The 18,505-nt window shown below is 38.3% G+C and overlaps 1 protein-coding gene across 4 annotated transcripts in view; it reads left to right on the top strand.

Annotated features, from left to right (window-relative positions):
• Nucleotides 1–18,505, top strand: part of lovit (loss of visual transmission) — a 193,007-nt gene that overhangs the window by 1,255 nt on the left and 173,247 nt on the right. For all 4 annotated transcript variants that reach the window (XM_070216227.1, XM_070216225.1, XM_070216226.1 and 1 more), the window contains one exon: nucleotides 12,625–12,887. In XM_070216227.1, coding sequence (XP_070072328.1) covers nucleotides 12,625–12,887 — 263 coding nt within the window. The remainder of the gene's footprint in view (nucleotides 1–12,624; nucleotides 12,888–18,505) is intronic.

Below are 18,505 nucleotides of genomic sequence, written 5' to 3'. Positions count from 1 at the left end.
AGAGACAGGACACATAAAGATTAGAGTCCTGCATGAGTACACTTGAATTGACAAACAAGTCAATTTTTTGAAAATAGAGTGAGTGAGTTCAAGTGAGTTAACTTGGATCACTTGCTTCACTTGATCACTCGCAAGGAAAAACAAGTGATACAAGCACAGAATAAAAGTGAGTGGGAGTTATAAAATTACTAAGCAAATTATTTAGGTGATTCGAAATTATTTTATATCTTTTTTTTAATTTAAATCACTTGTTTTTCCTTATGAAAAAATCAAATAAAAAACGTGATCCAAGTTAACTGATTTTAGAAATTGACTTTCAAGTACACTCATGCAGGCATGAGTGTATATAGTGTACCCTATAAAGTATATATATTCTTGATCAGGGTCACTAGCCGAGTCGATATAGCCATGTCCGACTGTCCGTCTGTCTGTCTGTCTGTCCGTATGAACGCTGAGATCTCGGAAACTATAAAAGCTAGAAGATTGACATTTTGCATGCAGATTCTAGGAGTTCCTACGCAGCGCAAGTTTGTTTTAAAGGGGTGCCACGCCACCTCTATCGTCCGCAATCGCTTGTATACGATTTGAAAAATTTCAATATTTTGGAAAAGTAAAAATGCAGTTTTATGGTATTTATCAATACCTATCAAAATTTTTTCAATCGGACCATTCGTTAAAAAGTTACCGCGGATCAAAGTTTTTATCTCCATCTCCTTCGCAATCCCTTTAGCTGAGTAACGGGTATCTGATAGTCGGGGCACCCGACTATAGCGTTCTCTCTTGTTTTTACATACATTTAAATTCAAATTAATATCAGAGTAAAATCCCGCGTAACCTTAGCTAAACAGTAAACCCACCTAAAACGCACTAATAACACTGTGCAGCATTTTTAGTGCTTTTTAAATTTACCTCGATGGATGCTATGTTTTAGGATTCGTTACGAATTCCCAAGTTAAACTGCGTTTTCCAAAAAGTTCCCCGACGGAAGGATTCTTAGCAAAACAACCTCAAAGTTTGAAAAATGCAGAAATTGGCCAACTCTCCGGAGCCCTCAGAGGCAAACGGATTCATAGTTTGATTCGATGTTAAAGTTTTTAAAAGGATACACTCGTTATCTTTCAAGCCCCATACTTAGAATAATTTTAGGATTTTTTTTAAGGCCGAAATAAATTCCAGTAAACATAGTCAAAAAACTTAAAAACATACAGGTGCGGTCAAAAGTATTTTTTTTTTTTTAATCATTGTTCATTGAATATATTGAATATATGATTCCGATATAATGCTTCCTGTCGAGCTGGACTCGATAATTTACGAGCCCAATGAAAATAAACTTGTGAGCAATGATGAAAGCTCTGTTTCATATTCGGAAATCGTGAAGGAAAATTATGATTACTTCGATAGCTCCGCAGATGATTTTCTTTGCACCAATATACCCATTGAATTGACTTCAAGCCGTTATTTTGTAGGATATATTGCTAAGGGATCAAACTGCAAAAAATGTGAATTAATTATTTTAAAAAAGGAAGAAATGTTGACTTCGCCTTCCAAAATATTTATTACAGAAAAAAATTGTTCCAACGATTCGGACTTTGAAAAGTTAATTGCTCCTTCAGATATATTTTTCAATGTGTGTAAAATACATATCAAGGTTTTTGAAAATATTTTCAATAACAATAAAAGACAAGAAAACATTAAACAATTTATAATAAATCAATGCGTAACGTGTACTCGAGAAAGCGAATTTTTATCGTGGTTCGATGATGAGAGCTATTCACATAAAATTAACATGTTAGATAAATTGATTAAAGTTTTGTTGTACAAACATTGCACGTGGGTAGACTCCCCAGATAAATGTAAAAGTACCAACAAGCTCAATATTCTTAGCCATAAATAAAAACAAAAACAAACAAAACAACTACAAAAAAACTAAAAAACAAACCAAAAAATTAAAAAAAAACTTAAAAACAAACCAAAAACTACAAATAAACTTAAAAACAAACAAAAAACTACAAAAAAATTCAAAACAAACAAAAAACTACAAAAAAAACTTAAAAACAAACAAAAAAAAACAAAAAAAAATAAAAACAAAAAAAAAACTAAAAAAAAAATTAACAAACAAATTAAAAAAAAACAAAGGAAAAAAAATAAAAAAAAAATTAAGATAAAATGAAACCACTTCGCCTCAGAGTGGACTCGAACCTCAACCGCATTATTCGCGGGCCACCAACTAACGCAATGCGCCACAGCCCTTTTTGAAATGTTGTGCGCAATGTGCCTTTTAGGACGATTTCTTTTCGGCAACATAATTCAAGAATCAACAAATGAGACAAAAATTGAATTTGACTTTTCTGCAGCGCGGAGTTTTGAGAGCGAGAGAGCAAGTGAGCGAGAGAGAGAGAAGTCAAGAAACGGCATTCTAAAAATAGACTGAATACGTGTGAGTCGCATTTGACAAAAATGACGCTGCCTCCGTACATTTTCTTGCTCCTCGTTACACATCTTAGTGTTTATAATATCTTTGCCTTGACCTTATCCTCACTAAAGTCTAAACGAGCCTTACCTTTCTCACCTTCACCCTTCCCTTGCATTACTTTTACCCTAACCTATGTAATACCTCCTTAATCGCAACTTAACCCCTAACCTCACCTTATTCCCACCTTAACTCCACCGTTCTGGTAGCCTAATTATATCATTTTGGTTACCTAAGCGAATGCAGAGAAAAACTCTTACTCTTTTTTACCGCTTATTTCGAACAGATCTAACCCCCAAAAACCTTAAAAACATAAAAAAGAATATATAAAATATAACACACAAATACCTATGAATGGCTACGGCCAAAATGCAAACCGGAAGTAGGTTGGGGCTCATCTTCTGGGCTTTCAAAGATTTCCACAAATAAAGCTTAAAAAAAATATAAACTTGTTTGGTTGAAAACTGTGGGAATGGTTGAATGGAGTAAGTTTGGAGACGAAATTTGCCAACAATTTTCTTCGTGCGCCCCTCGTCTTTAACATCATTTTAATTTTTGCAAAATATTTGACTTAGAATGGCATGCATTGGGTGATCCGTTATTTTATGTACATGCCAATTTTTCGATGTGTATGTGTCATTGCGTTTCTCACATGTATGTGTCATTGCGTTTCTCACATGCAAATGTTTTTTTTTTTTTTTTTTTTTTTATTACGTATGTATTTTATTCATTGGATCTTCTCTGAATTGAGACTAACAATAAGTATATAAAATCTTAAATTAAAAAACTATCTAACAGTCATGATGACTGACGCGAGATTAAAGGGCTCTAATAACTATTGCTGAGCTGGAAGGTCATTTCGTTGAAATCGGGTCCGGTATGAGATCCTGGCTAGCCCCCTGGCGAGTTGGTTTGGATGAGAAGTTAGCTTGGTGAGGTAGGACGCTTTTTGTTTTAATATTTCGTCTTTTACGGGCAGAATGCCAAGATCTCTTAGATTAATTTTCTTAGTTTCGATATGTTTCCTCCATGTAAGTCTCCCGTCTAGGTGAACGCCCAGGTACGTTATATCGTCAGCTTGTGGAAGTGGCGTGTTATTCAGAGTTAGCGGGGGACACGTTTGTATGTTAAGAGTAAACGTTATGTGTTTACACTTTTGCGCATTTATTTGTATACGCCAGTCTGAGAACCACCTCTCCACAACCACGAAGTGATCAGCTAGTACTGCTGTTGCCTGAATTTGGACCGACTTATGATCGCGGTATCGTCTGCGAATGTGGAAGTAGTTAGCCGGACGTTCGTGGGAATGTCTGCGGTGTAAAGAGAAATAGAGTTGGACCAAGGGCGCTACCTTGGGGAACTCCAGCCTCTATAGTGTAATGTTGTAGTGTTGCATCTCACGGCGAATTCTCTGTTGTAAAGGTACGATTCAAGTATCATGTGAGTGTTTTCCGGCAGAATAGTTCTGATTTTGTGTATAAGGCCATCAAGCCAGACTCGATCGAAAGCCTGTGCAACATCAAGGAATACCGCACTGCAGTATTCTCGATATTCGAATGCAGACCGTATTTCCGTTGTTAATCTGTTGACTTGCTCTATTGTTCCATGGCTTTCTCGAAAGCCAAATTGATGTGCCGGAATAACGTTGTGCTCTTTCAGATATGGGATTATGCGCGTCAAAAGGCATTTTTCGAGCAGTTTTGACAGACACGAGAGTAAACTTATCGGTCTGTATGAAGCTGGTATTGTGTGATCTTTTCCTGGCTTTGGGATCATTATGATTACCGATTTTTTCCATTTTTTTTGGAAAGTAGCCAAGTCGTGTAATCCCGTTAAAGAGTTTACAAATGACCTCAACTGCACAGTTTGGGAGTTCAATTAGCATTTTCGCAGTTATTAGATCACCGCCTGGGGCGTTTTTTGGTTTTAATTGCTCGCTGATGACTTTTGCAACTTCGTTTGGTTGAACCTGAATTGGGTCCGTCTCAGTTTCGATTCGAATTGGCGGCGACGGTAGTGCGAATGAATTTGTTACAGGATTTGGCTGAAAGACATTTCGAAGGTGTAAAGCAAATGTACAAGCTCTGTCTTTGTCGCTTCTGGCCCAGCTGCCTGAAGAGTCTCTTATGGGGATTACTGTTTCGGACGGCGCATTTAGATTTGGGTGGGCCTTCCACAAGGGATGCTTGGTGCTGGTGGGTGAAAGTTTCTCAATGTACTGGCGTTGTGCTTCTACTTCTTCGTGCCTTAGGGCCCTGGTAAGTCTGCGACCAGCTTGCTTAAGACTTTGTTTCGAGGATGGCGATCTGCTGGTTTGCCAAGCACGCCTCAAACGTCTTTTCTTCAAAACAAGCTGTTCGATTTCCAAGTTAGTTTTGTGTTGGTGTGTGCGCCCATCCCTCCCTTGCGGTGTAGAGACTTTGGCTGCTGCGACGAGTACAGACTCCAGTGCATCGGCATAGCAGTAAACAGCGGCAATGGCAAGGTTACAGTTGCCCAACTGTAATTTTATCGATTTAGCTTGCAAATAACTTTTTGCAAACCTTTGGTGAAAGTGGTGATTGATGCGGTCTCTTATTAAGATGCCGGTTCCGCCATGTGCTTTACCATCTGGATGATCTGTGCTGTACAACGTGTATCCCCGTATTTGAAAATTATATTTGCTGGTGAGATGCGTTTCTGCCAGCAACATAACGTCGATGTGGTTTTCGTTCAGAAACTGACTTATTTCAGGTTTATGCCGTGAAACACCGTTGGCGTTCCACAGAGTTATTCGAAGACTAGGCATAGTTTATTTGGACTGCTGAGCTGCGAGTATTTTTAACAAAATGTTTTGGGTTTGCACAAGGGTTTGCATGGTGGTTTTCATGAAGGACATAAATTCCATCATATTATGTTGCAAAGTGATCATCATAGTTTTCATGTCACTTTGGGGATGTCCCATGGCCTGCGGGATGTTATCCATTTTCGGTTCTATGTGAGCTGTGCCTGATTTTAGAGCACTGGCGTAAGAAATGCCGTTGGTGGTAATTGAAGGGCCAAATGAAGACCTGGCTGCTTTTGCGAAGAAAACTTCCGGTGTCGGTTGTGATTAGTGTTGGGAAAGGTACTGTGTTTTTTTACCTAGGTAAGGTAAAAGGTATTGGGCAAAAATAAATACCTAGGTAAGGTAAAGGTACTTCAATTTCCCAGTACCTACGTAAAGGTATAAGGTAAATATATTGTTTTTTTTTATTTTTGTATAATTTTTTTGTTTTGTTCAATGTAATCATTTAAACTTAAAATAAGACTAGTTTTCAGTTTTTAGTCGACTTAATCAAACAATATCTTTTCATTTCATTTAAATTTAAATGTTTTAATTTTGTGCATATATTTTTAAAACACGCGGCATGAATAATTGTATGCACGTATCACTTCATTAATGTATTTATGAAACACTCATGTACATATTTGGCGCGCAAAAATTCCGTATGTAGAAACATTCACTATGTATATGTATATGCCGTTTGTTTACGTACATACATACGGCATTTTTGCGCGCCAAATACACTTTGGTTTCATAAATAAATTGATGTAGTGATGGGAACATACATACGTGCACAAAATGATATAAAATAAAACTGCGATTAGTTTTAACTTAACAAAACAAACAATAGAACGGCTGAATTCCAATGACTTTTAATGCTGCGTTCCGACTATTACAATTTCGAAACGAAACGATACAATGGAACGATACTACAGTGTCGCAGTCAGATTTGGCTATTTTAAATCAGAGCAATGTTTAATACCTATGTAAGTACCTTCATAATTCCAAAGGTATATAAAAATCTGTAGCTAGGTAAGGTAAAAGGTACTCAATTATTTTTATACCTAGGTAAGGTAAAAAATACCACTAAATTGTACCTAGGTACATACCTAGGTAAAAGTATCTAGGTATGTCCCAACACTGGTTGTGATCTCATGTAATTGTTCTGTGTGTCGTTCGTTGCATCCGACTTTTCATCTCCATGTAGACTGGACAGCCTCTGTAGTTTGCTGTGTGGTTTCCTTGGCAGTTTACACACTTTTTAGTGAGAGAGTCTTCCTTGTTGGCAGGGCAGGGCTCGGAGTCGTGGATGTTTCCACAAGCTACACATACTGACCTGAGGGTGCAGTAACCCCTGGTGTGTCCGTATTCCTGGCAGTTCGTGCATTGCACTGGCCCGTTCCGTTTGTGCGGCTCTTCTACTGTGATCCTACGATGCAGCAGGTACTGCAACTTGTAGATCGGGTGCACTGTGTTTTTTTTTCAAAGTTCTGCTGTCTGGCTCCAGCTCGACCTTGAATAGTGGTTGCGGCTTCTTGTTTTTGTTCATAATGTTTATAACATTTTTTGCACAGAAACCGTTTTCTTTTAAAGCCTCTGTAATTTCGTAGGGGGTCACATCGGGTTCTATTCCCTTAAGCACAACTTGCAAGCCTTTGCAGCTTTTTAGCTGGTACGTGTAGTAATTCTTTTTGGCATCGTTTAAGTACTTTGACACTGCTCGGAAATCGTCTTCAGTTCTGGTTTGCGGTTTAGTTTCACTTATATTCCCTTTCATAAGCGAAATAACATGAAAGCTATCTTTTCCGACTAGCTCAACTATTTTGTTGACTAGGGCATTCGAGGTCTTCTCCCGAATAAAGATAGGTGGCGGCTTCAGTTTCCTTGGTTCTAATTGTTCAGACTCTGTTTCGTGCTCCGCCAAAATGGAAAATCTATTTTCATTTAGTGGCCCGAGGTTTTCAGGGCCTTTGCTGGTACGGTTTACTTTGGGCTTATTGCCGTCAGCATTTTTTGAGGGCGTTAGCTTGCGCTTGGAAATATTTATGTAGCGATCCATGCCTGTCTGCATGGCCGAACCCGCTTGCGGATTTGTCATTTTTTCAACCGTAGCTTTGTTTTTGCCGTTTGACCCGATTTTTGCACTTAATAGTGTTGTTGCTTTACCCGCTGCAGAAGAAGAGAGTGGAGTCGTTATTGCAATGTTTGCGACAGAGGCCGTTGTAGTTGACGTAGTAGCTGCTGTTGTTGTTGCACCAGGTGGCTGAAGCTCGGTTGGAGTTTTGCATTGCTCACTCCATGGCGTTTGAGCGTTGAGCAGCAGGGCGGGAGAGCAAGAACTAGCTCTCTGGTTTTCGGTGGTCAGTAAAGTTGCATTTTCTTGCACTTTCGGTTCTAGGGTATTATTCGTAAAAGAGAAATAAGCATTGTTGCGGGCCAAAGAAAGACGACGTTTGTCTTGCTCTCTATGAATTTTTTCACGGGCTTCGTCTTGTTGTTTTTGGCGTTGAGTGCGCTGATCTACGTTCTTAATAATTTGCTTATTGTTAGTGCGTAAAGATTAATTAATTAATTAATTAAAACTTTAATTTACAATATGCGATTAGCATCGCGAAACGCAAGACCACGCTGTTCTAAATTTTCGAACGTTTTCAACTGGGTGAAAGATTGTTTTTCTTTTGTTTTTCCGGAGCGTTAAGAAAACACGTCTACACGCGACCGAAAATGAATTAGTATTATAAAATGTGACGACTGAAAGTTTTTCCCTGCTCTCCCCTTGAAAACCAATCCAAATTTTTTTTTAAATCAAAACAAAAATTTCCTATGCATTTAATGGGTTGGCTACACACTTTGACTTAGAATTGCATCCATAAGATAATCCGTTCTGGTATCCAAATAGTACAAATTTTATCAGGTGTTTATAAACCAGAAAAAAAAAACATTGGCCGCCTCTCTTTCGCTTCAAATGACTCTCTCTCAAAAACAACGTGCTGCCAAAGAGGACCCCCACAACCCCCGCAAACGAAAAGATTCATATAAAATCAACCGTGGGTCAAACAAAAAAAAAAATTCCTTACTAATTGTATGGCATAGCTCCACACTTTAAACCAAAAACGGATGCGATCGCATAATCGGTGCGGAAAAATTAATTAAATGCCCAAACCGGAAGTCGGTGGGGGCTCATCTTCTGGGCTTTCAAAGATTTCCACAAACAAAGCTTAAAAAAATATCAACTTGTTTGGTTGAAAACTGTGGGAATGGTTGATGTTTTAATCAACCAATTTTGCATTTTTCGAGAGTCCTGGGAGTCCTTAGGAGCCGAATTTTAAAAAATCCTTTCTTAGTGCACACCTCCTCTAACACACGATTCAGACCCAATTTTTTCCAGAATTTTAGGTCTTATGGTTTGGGCTGGGGGAACATGACGCAAATTGACATCTACTCTTTTATAGTAATACTCGATATTATTGATCAGCATCACTAGACGAGTCGATCTAGCCATGTCCGTCTGTACGTCCGACTGTCTGTTTCTACGCAAACTAGTCTCTCAGTTTTAAAGCTATCGGAATGAAAATTTCACAAAAGTCTTCTTTCAAATGCAGATAGTATATGGATCGGAACCAGTCGGATCGGACAACTATATCACATAGCTGTCTCTCTAATCGGAAAAATAATATAAAAAAATTCTAGCTCTAGTGTTTTTCAAAATGTTGGGAATAATATTTTTTAAATATTTCTGAGCTTCGGATTAAATGTAAAAACGAACGACTATATCTTATAGCTCCCATAGGAACGATCGAAAAATGAATGGGAAAATAATAAAAAACAAGAGAGAACGTTATAGTCGGGTGCCCCGACTATCAGATACCCGTTACTCAGGTAAAGGGAGTGCGAGGGAAATGGAGATAGAAAGCTTTGATCACGCATAACATTTAAACGAATGGTCCGATTTGAAAAATTTAGTCTACATTTCGATAGGTATTTATAAACACAGTAAAACTGCATTTTTACTTTTTCGAAATATTTAAATTTTTTAAATCGTATATAGGCGATTGTGGGCGTTAGAGGGGGCGTGGCACCTTCTTGAAACAAATTTGCGCTGCGTAAGAACTCCAAGAATCTTCATGCTAAATACCAATCCTCTAGCTTTTATAGTTTCCGAGATCTCAGCGTTCATACGGACGGACAGACTGACTGACGGACATGGCTATATCGACTCGGCTAGTGACCCTGATCAAGAATATAAAAACTTTATAGGGTCGGAAATGCTTTGTTCTAGCTGTTACATACTTTTGCACGAATACAATATAACCTTTTACTCTACGAGTAACGGGTATAATAAATTATAGCTTCGTTAGTTTTTATTGTATTTTGTTCTACTCTAGGATATGACTTTTTGTAATTTTTCTGATTAAGGGCCGGTTTCTTAAGTGCCGGCCAACATTTCTCGAACAGATAAAGTCTCTTTTGGCTTTCTCCAGCATCAACGTGAGAGCTAACTTTGACAGGGACTCGGAGTCCCTGTAAAGCGATTTCGGCTCGATAGAATGACATCTGATTTCCCAAAGCCTACTAAGAAGAAGAAACGAAATCACAGCTGACTTTTCCTTTGAACTAAACCCAAACAGCTGATAAAATAATCGAAGCACGCAATTTATTGCGTTTTACAGCACAATTCTGTGCGTTAACAGCACTCTGTAATTGTTTCTCGTTCAGATAAATTAAAGCAGTCGAGAAAGCGGATTTGCTTTTACGAACAGTTTATCTGGAATTTAAGTTTTTCAAACAGATAGCTATCAGGGACCTTGACAGGGACTCAAGAAACCGACCCTAAATTTAACAAAAATCGGACGCATATATTATACTAGCAGGGTCTGTAGCCCGCAGCTTCGCCTGCGGAAATTAAAATTGAAAATTAAGCATTGCTTTATCTTTGGTACTTATTTTAAATTTAAAAAATTCCTCATTTTTATTCTATAAACCGAGAAAAGATTTTATCAGAACTTTTTCCCTTGATATCCGTAAAAACAAAAATATTTTGTCCTTTAAAAACTACTTAAAAAAACATGTGTCTTTTTTAAATCTTTTAAGAATTATTATGGATTGTTTGCATAAGTTAACAGATGGACAAAACAGAAACTAACAGATTCCTTTTTCGACACAAATCCTTACACTAATTTCATTCAAAACATTAGTATTTTGTCCAAAACATATTATTTAAATATAGAACGTCATACTGCGTTGAGCATGTAATTAAATTCCCAATCCATTGCCATTAAAGCCTAGAATCATTATTTGAAAAAAAATGTCTTTAAGAAAAAACAAGGGAGAACGCTATAGTCGGGTTGTTGTCCCGACTATCTAATACCCGTCACTCAGCTAAAGGGAGTGCGAACGCTGTGTCGGGTTGGTGTCCCGACTAATAATCGTAACTCAGCTAAAGGGAGTGCGAGGGAGATAGATATATAATTTTTGATTGCGTATAACTTTTTAATGAATGGTCCGATTTGAAAAATGTCTTCTACATTTCGATAGGTATAAATATACACAACAAAATTGCATGTATACTTCTCGGAAATCTTTAAAGATGTGGGCGCAGGACCCATTTTAAAATCGTTAGTGGGCGATTGTGGGCGTTAGAGGGGGCGTGGCGCTCGGCTAAAATAAACTTGCGCTGCGTAGGAAGCCAAAGAATATGTGTGGGAAATCTCAACCTTCTAGCTTTTGTAGTTTCTGAGATCTCAGCGTTCATACAGACGGACAGACGGACAGACGGACAGACAGACAGACAGACAGACAGACAGACAGACAGACAGACAGACAGACAGACGGACAGACGGACATGGCTAGATCGACTCGGCTAGTGACCCTGATCAAGAATATATATACTTTATGGGGTCGGAAACGCTTCCTTCTAGCTGTTACATACTTTTGCACGAATCTAGTATACCCTTTTACTCTAAGAGTAACGGGTATAAATAGATAGGATACGAATTTGATTAAATTTACATGTTTAAAATATTAAACTCTTTTTCAATTTCGGAGAGTTTTGACTATTGCTGTCCCGCTCTTACCCAGATAAATTTATGCATTTTTTTGTATGAATTAAGAGTGCAAAAATATGAATTTCAAAGCAGTACTTTATCGAAAACAAAGCAAAAAACTGCCAAAATATGGATTATCACGCCGCGTTAAGTATGTAATTCAATTCCAAATCGATTAGCGTTTAACTCTGGAAAAAAACTTGTATTCTTAAAAAAAATTGCTAAAAGTTTTACATAGCTCTCCAACAACCAATATAATAATTTTGATAAAGATTTAAAAAAATGTGAGGGAATATTTTTAATTTAAGTTCGCCTTGAAATGTTACAACCGCTTCAAAATGTGATGGGATGTTTATCCTTCGACAATTAAAAAAAATTAATGTCTCCAATTCTTATTTTAAAAAAATGAATGCCAGAGATAGGATAATTTTAGGCTTATTTTTCTTTCATCGGTCCCTTAAAACAAATCCTGTTGATATTGGCCTTGCTACCTCGTTCTACATTTTCTATTTCTATTTTTATACCCGTTACTCGTAGAGTAAAAGGGTATTTTAGATTCGTGCAAAAGTATGTAACACCTAGAAGGAAGCGTTTCCGACCCCATAAAGTATATATATTCTTGATCAGGGGCACTAGCCGAGTCGATCTAGCCATGTCCGTCTGTCCGTCTCTCCGTCTGTCCGTCTGTCCGTCTGTATGAACGCTGAGATCTCAGAAACTACAAAAGCTAGAAGGTTGAGATTTCCCACACATATTCTTTGGCTTCCTACGCAGCGCAAGTTTATTTTGGCCGAGCGCCACGCCCCCTCTAACGCCCACAATCGCCCACTAACGATTTTAAAATGGGTCCTGCGCCCACATCTTTAAAGATTTCCGAGAAGTATAAATGCAATTTTGTTGTGTATATTTATACCTATCGAAATGTAGAAGACATTTTTCAAATCGGACCATTCATTAAAAAGTTATACGCAATCAAAATTTATATATCTATCTCCCTCGCACTCCCTTTAGCTGAGTGACGGGTATTAGATAGTCGGGACACCAACCCTTCTTGTTTTTAATTGAACAATTTATAAACTTTGAAGAAGCAAATATATTTTTATTCTGATATTTGTAATGGTCGATTGATGTGCGTTATAAAATTCTAGACCTACATACGAATTTGATTTATTATTTATTTTTCGCCGAAGGCCCCACAGTGGGTCCCGAAAGGTAACACTAATATATATTTCTTAATTTTAAAAATTGTGTTGTAAGTATATTAAATTGTACTAATTTTAAATTACTTTTATTGATTGTTACAGAACGAAGACAAGAGCAGAATTAATTCGAGTTTCTGCTGCTGTTATGGGTATCGAGTTTTCATACGCAGCCGAAACAGCGTTTGTTTCACCAACACTTTTAAAAATTGGAGTTGAGCATCAGCATATGACATTGGTGTGGGCATTGTCTCCTTTGGTTGGTTTCTTTCTTTGTCCCATTTTGGGATCTTTATCTGATCGATGCAAACTGAATATGGGACGTCGGCGACCATTTATTCTTCTATTGTCTATAGGAGTCATTATCGGTAACTATTAAATATATTATAAAATATATAAAGATCATAAAAAAGCGAAGAATTACTTTAAGGTCTAGTAAAATCTCTTCTGTCTGTCTGTCTGTCTGTCTGTCTGTCTGTCTGTCTGTCTGTCTGTCTGTCTGTCTGTCTGTCTGTCTGTCTGTCTGTCTGTCTGTCTGTCTGTCTGTCTGTCTGTCTGTCTGTCTGTCTGTCTGTCTGTCTGTCTGTCTGTCTGTCTGTCTGTCTGTCTGTCTGTCTGTCTGTCTGTCTGTCTGTCTGTCTGTCTGTCTGTCTGTCTGTCTGTCTGTCTGTCTGTCTGTCTGTCTGTCTGTCTGTCTGTCTGTCTGTCTGTCTGTCTGTCTGTCTGTCTGTCTGTCTGTCTGTCTGTCTGTCTGTCTGTCTGTCTGTCTGTCTGTCTGTCTGTCTGTCTGTCTGTCTGTCTGTCTGTCTGTCTGTCTGTCTGTCTGTCTGTCTGTCTGTCTGTCTGTCTGTCTGTCTGTCTGTCTGTCTGTCTGTCTGTCTGTCTGTCTGTCTGTCTGTCTGTCTGTCTGTCTGTCTGTCTGTCTGTCTGTCTGTCTGTCTGTCTGTCTGTCTGTCTGTCTGTCTGTCTGTCTGTCTGTCTGTCTGTCTGTCTGTCTGTCTGTCTGTCTGTCTGTCTGTCTGTCTGTCTGTCTGTCTGTCTGTCTGTCTGTCTGTCTGTCTGTCTGTCTGTCTGTCTGTCTGTCTGTCTGTCTGTCTGTCTGTCTGTCTGTCTGTCTGTCTGTCTGTCTGTCTGTCTGTCTGTCTGTCTGTCTGTCTGTCTGTCTGTCTGTCTGTCTGTCTGTCTGTCTGTCTGTCTGTCTGTCTGTCTGTCTGTCTGTCTGTCTGTCTGTCTGTCTGTCTGTCTGTCTGTCTGTCTGTCTGTCTGTCTGTCTGTCTGTCTGTCTGTCTGTCTGTCTGTCTGTCTGTCTGTCTGTCTGTCTGTCTGTCTGTCTGTCTGTCTGTCTGTCTGTCTGTCTGTCTGTCTGTCTGTCTGTCTGTCTGTCTGTCTGTCTGTCTGTCTGTCTGTCTGTCTGTCTGTCTGTCTGTCTGTCTGTCTGTCTGTCTGTCTGTCTGTCTGTCTGTCTGTCTGTCTGTCTGTCTGTCTGTCTGTCTGTCTGTCTGTCTGTCTGTCTGTCTGTCTGTCTGTCTGTCTGTCTGTCTGTCTGTCTGTCTGTCTGTCTGTCTGTCTGTCTGTCTGTCTGTCTGTCTGTCTGTCTGTCTGTCTGTCTGTCTGTCTGTCTGTCTGTCTGTCTGTCTGTCTGTCTGTCTGTCTGTCTGTCTGTCTGTCTGTCTGTCTGTCTGTCCGCCTGTCTGTCTGCCTGTCTGTCTGTCTGTCTGTCTGTCTGTCTGTATGTCTGTCTGTCTGTCTGTCTGTCTGTCTGTCTGTCTGTCTGTCTGTCTGTCTGTCTGTCTGTCTGTCTGTCTGTCTGTCTGTCTGTCTGTCTGTCTGTCTGTCTGTCTGTCTGTCTGTCTGTCTGTCTGTCTGTCTGTCTGTCTGTCTGTCTGTCTGTCTGTCTGTCTGTCTGTCTGTCTGTCTGTCTGTCTGTCTGTCTGTCTGTCTGTCTGTCTGTCTGTCTGTCTGTCTGTCTGTCTGTCTGTCTGTCTGTCTGTCTGTCCGCCTGTCTGTCTGGCTGTCTGTCTGTCTGTCTGTCTGTCTGTCTGTCTGTCTGTCTGTCTGTCTGTCTGTCTGTCTGTCTGTCTGTCTGTCTGTCTGTCTGTCTGTCTGTCTGTCTGTCTGTCTGTCTGTCTGTCTGTCTGTCTGTCTGTCTGTCTGTCTGTCTGTCTGTCTGTCTGTCTGTCTGTCTGTCTGTCTGTCTGTCTGTCTGTCTGTCTGTCTGTCTGTCTGTCTGTCTGTCTGTCTAAAGTTACATAAATAAATAATTGCATCTATCCTGCGCCTTTTTCGTAAAAGTAAAAACAATTTGTAAATATTGAAAATAACAGCTTAAGGATCTATCTCCAACTAAAATGGGAAGGCCAAAACTAAGTTATTTATGCCCATTGTGCAGTGCAAGCAGTCGCTCTGCTGCATGCATATCTCTGTCTCCCTCACACTTCTATTAATGTCTGAAAGTCGCGTTTCTCTCATGTTTTTTTTATTGTGTTTTGATTACACTAGCTTACAAAATAATATTCTTTGAGTGCTCCACAGCAATTAATGACAAATTCTGTTAGTGTTCAATGCACAAGGGGCAAAAAGGCAGAAATTTACGCATAAAGTCTAGTTTTAAAGCTAGAGGCTTCAAATTTGGCATAAGAATGTAAAATGTTAATGTAGAATTTCGTATTTTTATACCCTTGCAGAGGGTATTATAATTTCAGTCAGATGTTTGCAACGCAGTGAAGGAGACGTTTCCGACCACATAAAGTTTATATATTCTTGATCAGCATCAATAGCCGAGTCCATCTAGCCATGTCCGTCTATGCGAACTAGTCTCTCAGTTTTAAAGCTATCGCGATGAAACTTTCTATTGCAGGTAGTACATATGTCGGAGCAAGCCGGGTCAGACCACTATATCTTAAGGCTCCCATAGGAATATTTAAACAAATATAATAAAATTCATTGTAACTTTGTAGGAAGTAGGCGTTTTGATTTTTGACAACTTAAAAACTAAATTTAAGTAATAGGCACACTGAATCTGGAATCCCTGGAACTGCACCGAGTGAGCATTAAACTATAGGTGTTTGCTTTATGTCTGCGTTGCAAACATCTGACTGAAATTATAATACCCTCTGCAAGGGTATAAAAACAAAGGCTGGAAGTCTTTCCTTTACTGACTAAAATTGAAATATCATTTAACGGGATGTAGAGGCCAAGTTCAAGTTTCTTGTTATCAGAGGTGGTACATCTGCATTAGTTTCATAGGACTATGTAAAAAGAACGCTAAGAATCGGTTTAGAAACCCCGTGGCGTTCAAGTAAGTTTTATTTTTAATAAAAAAAAATTAAAATGAACAATAGTCATTATTTTTGAGTTTTATTTTTTCCGATCAGAAATAATTATTATTTTCAGGAAAATAATCATAAAAATCTTTAAAAAAAATAAATGGTGAAAATGCATAGATTATCCAAAGAGGTTTGCTATGGTGTTTTCCTTTTTTTCATACGTCGATCCAAAGTGCTTGATTTTTTGGTTCAAAAAATAGATCAATAATCATTATTTACGGTCCCTGGAAATGTTTAATTGTTATATTGTTATAAAACAACGATTTTTAAGGTTATGTTGTAAAACTTTATCTATAGATATGTCTCTTTTTCTTCATTATCTAGTATTATACTTAGGTTTTCATCAGAATCATCGCCAGAGTCCAAATCCACATTTTGTAAGTCCTTTTTCCAACAAAAATGCAAATACTTCATCAGGGGTAAGTGGAATAATCACCTGAGATTTCAAAGTTCCAGTCGCGTTGCCCGTCTGTTGTTCTCTGACATCTTTGTAACGCGCTTGGTCAACAAGATGATTTAGAACAAGAAAGAATTTCGGCCAGCCGAAGTTAATATACCCTTGCAGGTATGCCTACCTAAAATGTTGTTTTTACATTGTCAAAAATCAAAAAGCCTACTTTCTATAAAGTTTTTTCTATTGTTTTGTTAATTATTCCTATGGCAGCCATGAGATATAGTAGTCCAATCCGGCTCGTTCCGACATATGTACTACCTGCCATAGAAAGAAGACTTTTGGGAAAGTTTCATACCGATAGCCTTAAAACTGAGGAACTAGTTCGCATAGAAACGGACAGACGGACATGGCTAGATGGACTCGGCTATTGATGCTGATCAAGAATATATATACTTTATGTGGTCGGAAACGTCTCCTTCACTGCGTTGCAAACATCTGACTCAAATTATAATAGAACATCTTCTGTGTTTAAACACATAGGTATAAAAAGTCACAAGACCGTTTTTCTTCTCAGTTCAGTTCAAACGGTCTTTAATCAACCGAAACCATTTTGAAACAAAACAAGAAAGGAAGCTAGCTTCGGCCAGCCGAAGCTTATATACCCTTGCAGATCATTCCTATTAATTAACAAATCGCAAAAATGTTCAATTTTCTAATATTTCTCATTAATTTTCCGATCGTTCCTATGGCAGCTATATGATATAGTCGTCCGATTTTGATCAAATTAAAATTGAAATTCGGAAATATTTAAAAAGAGTCATATCCTAGAGTAGAAGATAATACAATAAAAACCAAAGAAGCTAGAATTTATTTCCTATTACTTTTCTATTAATTTTCCGATCGTTCCTATGGCAGCTATATGATATAGTAGTCCGATTTTTTAAATAATTAATTCGAAATTCAGAAATATTTAAAAAATAACATCCCCAAAAGCAGAAGGTGATATTTCAAAAAACACCGAAGCTAGAATTTTTTTAACGTTTTCTTTTCCGATCTTTTCTATGGGAGCTATAAGATATAGTTGTCCGATCCGGTTGGTTCCGACATATATACTACCTGCAATAGAAAGAAGACTTTTGGGAAAGTTTCATACCGATAGCTCAAAAACTGAGAGACTAGTTTGCGTAGAAACAGACAGACGGACATGGCTAGATCGACTCGTCTAGTAATGCTGATCAAGAATATATATACTTTATGGGGTCGGAAACGTCTCCTTCACTGCGTTGCAAACTTCTGACTGAAATCATAATACCCTCTGCAAGGGTATAAAAATCGCTTACTGGTTGAGCAAAGACCGAAAACCCTTTGAAAGGAGATAAACAGTTTCTATGTGACTATTTGCTCAAAGGGTCCCAAAGTGAGAGTTATTTTGAGACAGCTAGAAATAATCAACTGTTTTTTACATATATATGATGGACGTTGATGCACTACGAGCAGTACAAACAAGTGACCCAACGATACCAAGCACGTGCTTGTTACGCGCGGGACCCTTTATCAATTTGGGCAAAAATGCGAGTTCGCGAGGAAAATACATGAGACAAATAGAGACGGGACATATAAAGATTATGAAGATTATGAACTAAGATTGAAGCAAATGAGATAAAATTTTAGGGCTCATGCAGAGTAACATTTGATGTACATCGAGGCAAATTAAGAGGGTAATAATTTCGTGTTAGTCTAACGGGAACATTAAAAGTTAAACGGTTTACCAATTCTACAGAATCAATATCACCTCTTATAAGATCTTGCATAAAAATAGTACCAAGCATTATTCTACGGTTTGTCAAGTGTAGGTAAATTAAGCAATAGTAATCTACTTTGGTAAGAAGGTAGCCTTACGTTTTGATCCCAGTTCAAACTACGAAGAGCAAAAATAAGAAATTTTTTTTGTACCGACTCTATACGGTCAATGTGCACTTGATATCCAAACCGAAGAACAATATTCCAATATAGGACGGACAAGGGAGGTAAATAGTAATTTGGTTATATAAGGGTCGTCCAATTCTTTCGACCAACGCTTTATAAACCCAAAAACACTCATGGCTTTGTTGACAGTCAGCATTATGTGGCAGTCAAATTTAAGCTTCGGGTCCAGAAGAACGCCTAAATCATTTACTGAATATATACGGTCAAGTGGCAAGTTCTGAAGCAAATAACTTATAAACGTAGGAGTACCCCTATGAAAGGTCATTACGTTACATTTCAG

Source organism: Drosophila takahashii, chromosome 3R (genome assembly GCF_030179915.1).
Source record: "Drosophila takahashii strain IR98-3 E-12201 chromosome 3R, DtakHiC1v2, whole genome shotgun sequence".
NCBI classification, from domain to species: domain Eukaryota; kingdom Metazoa; phylum Arthropoda; class Insecta; order Diptera; family Drosophilidae; genus Drosophila; species Drosophila takahashii.
The sequence above is the reverse complement of the archived record's forward strand: the minus strand, read 5'-3'. Positions and strand labels throughout refer to the sequence as shown.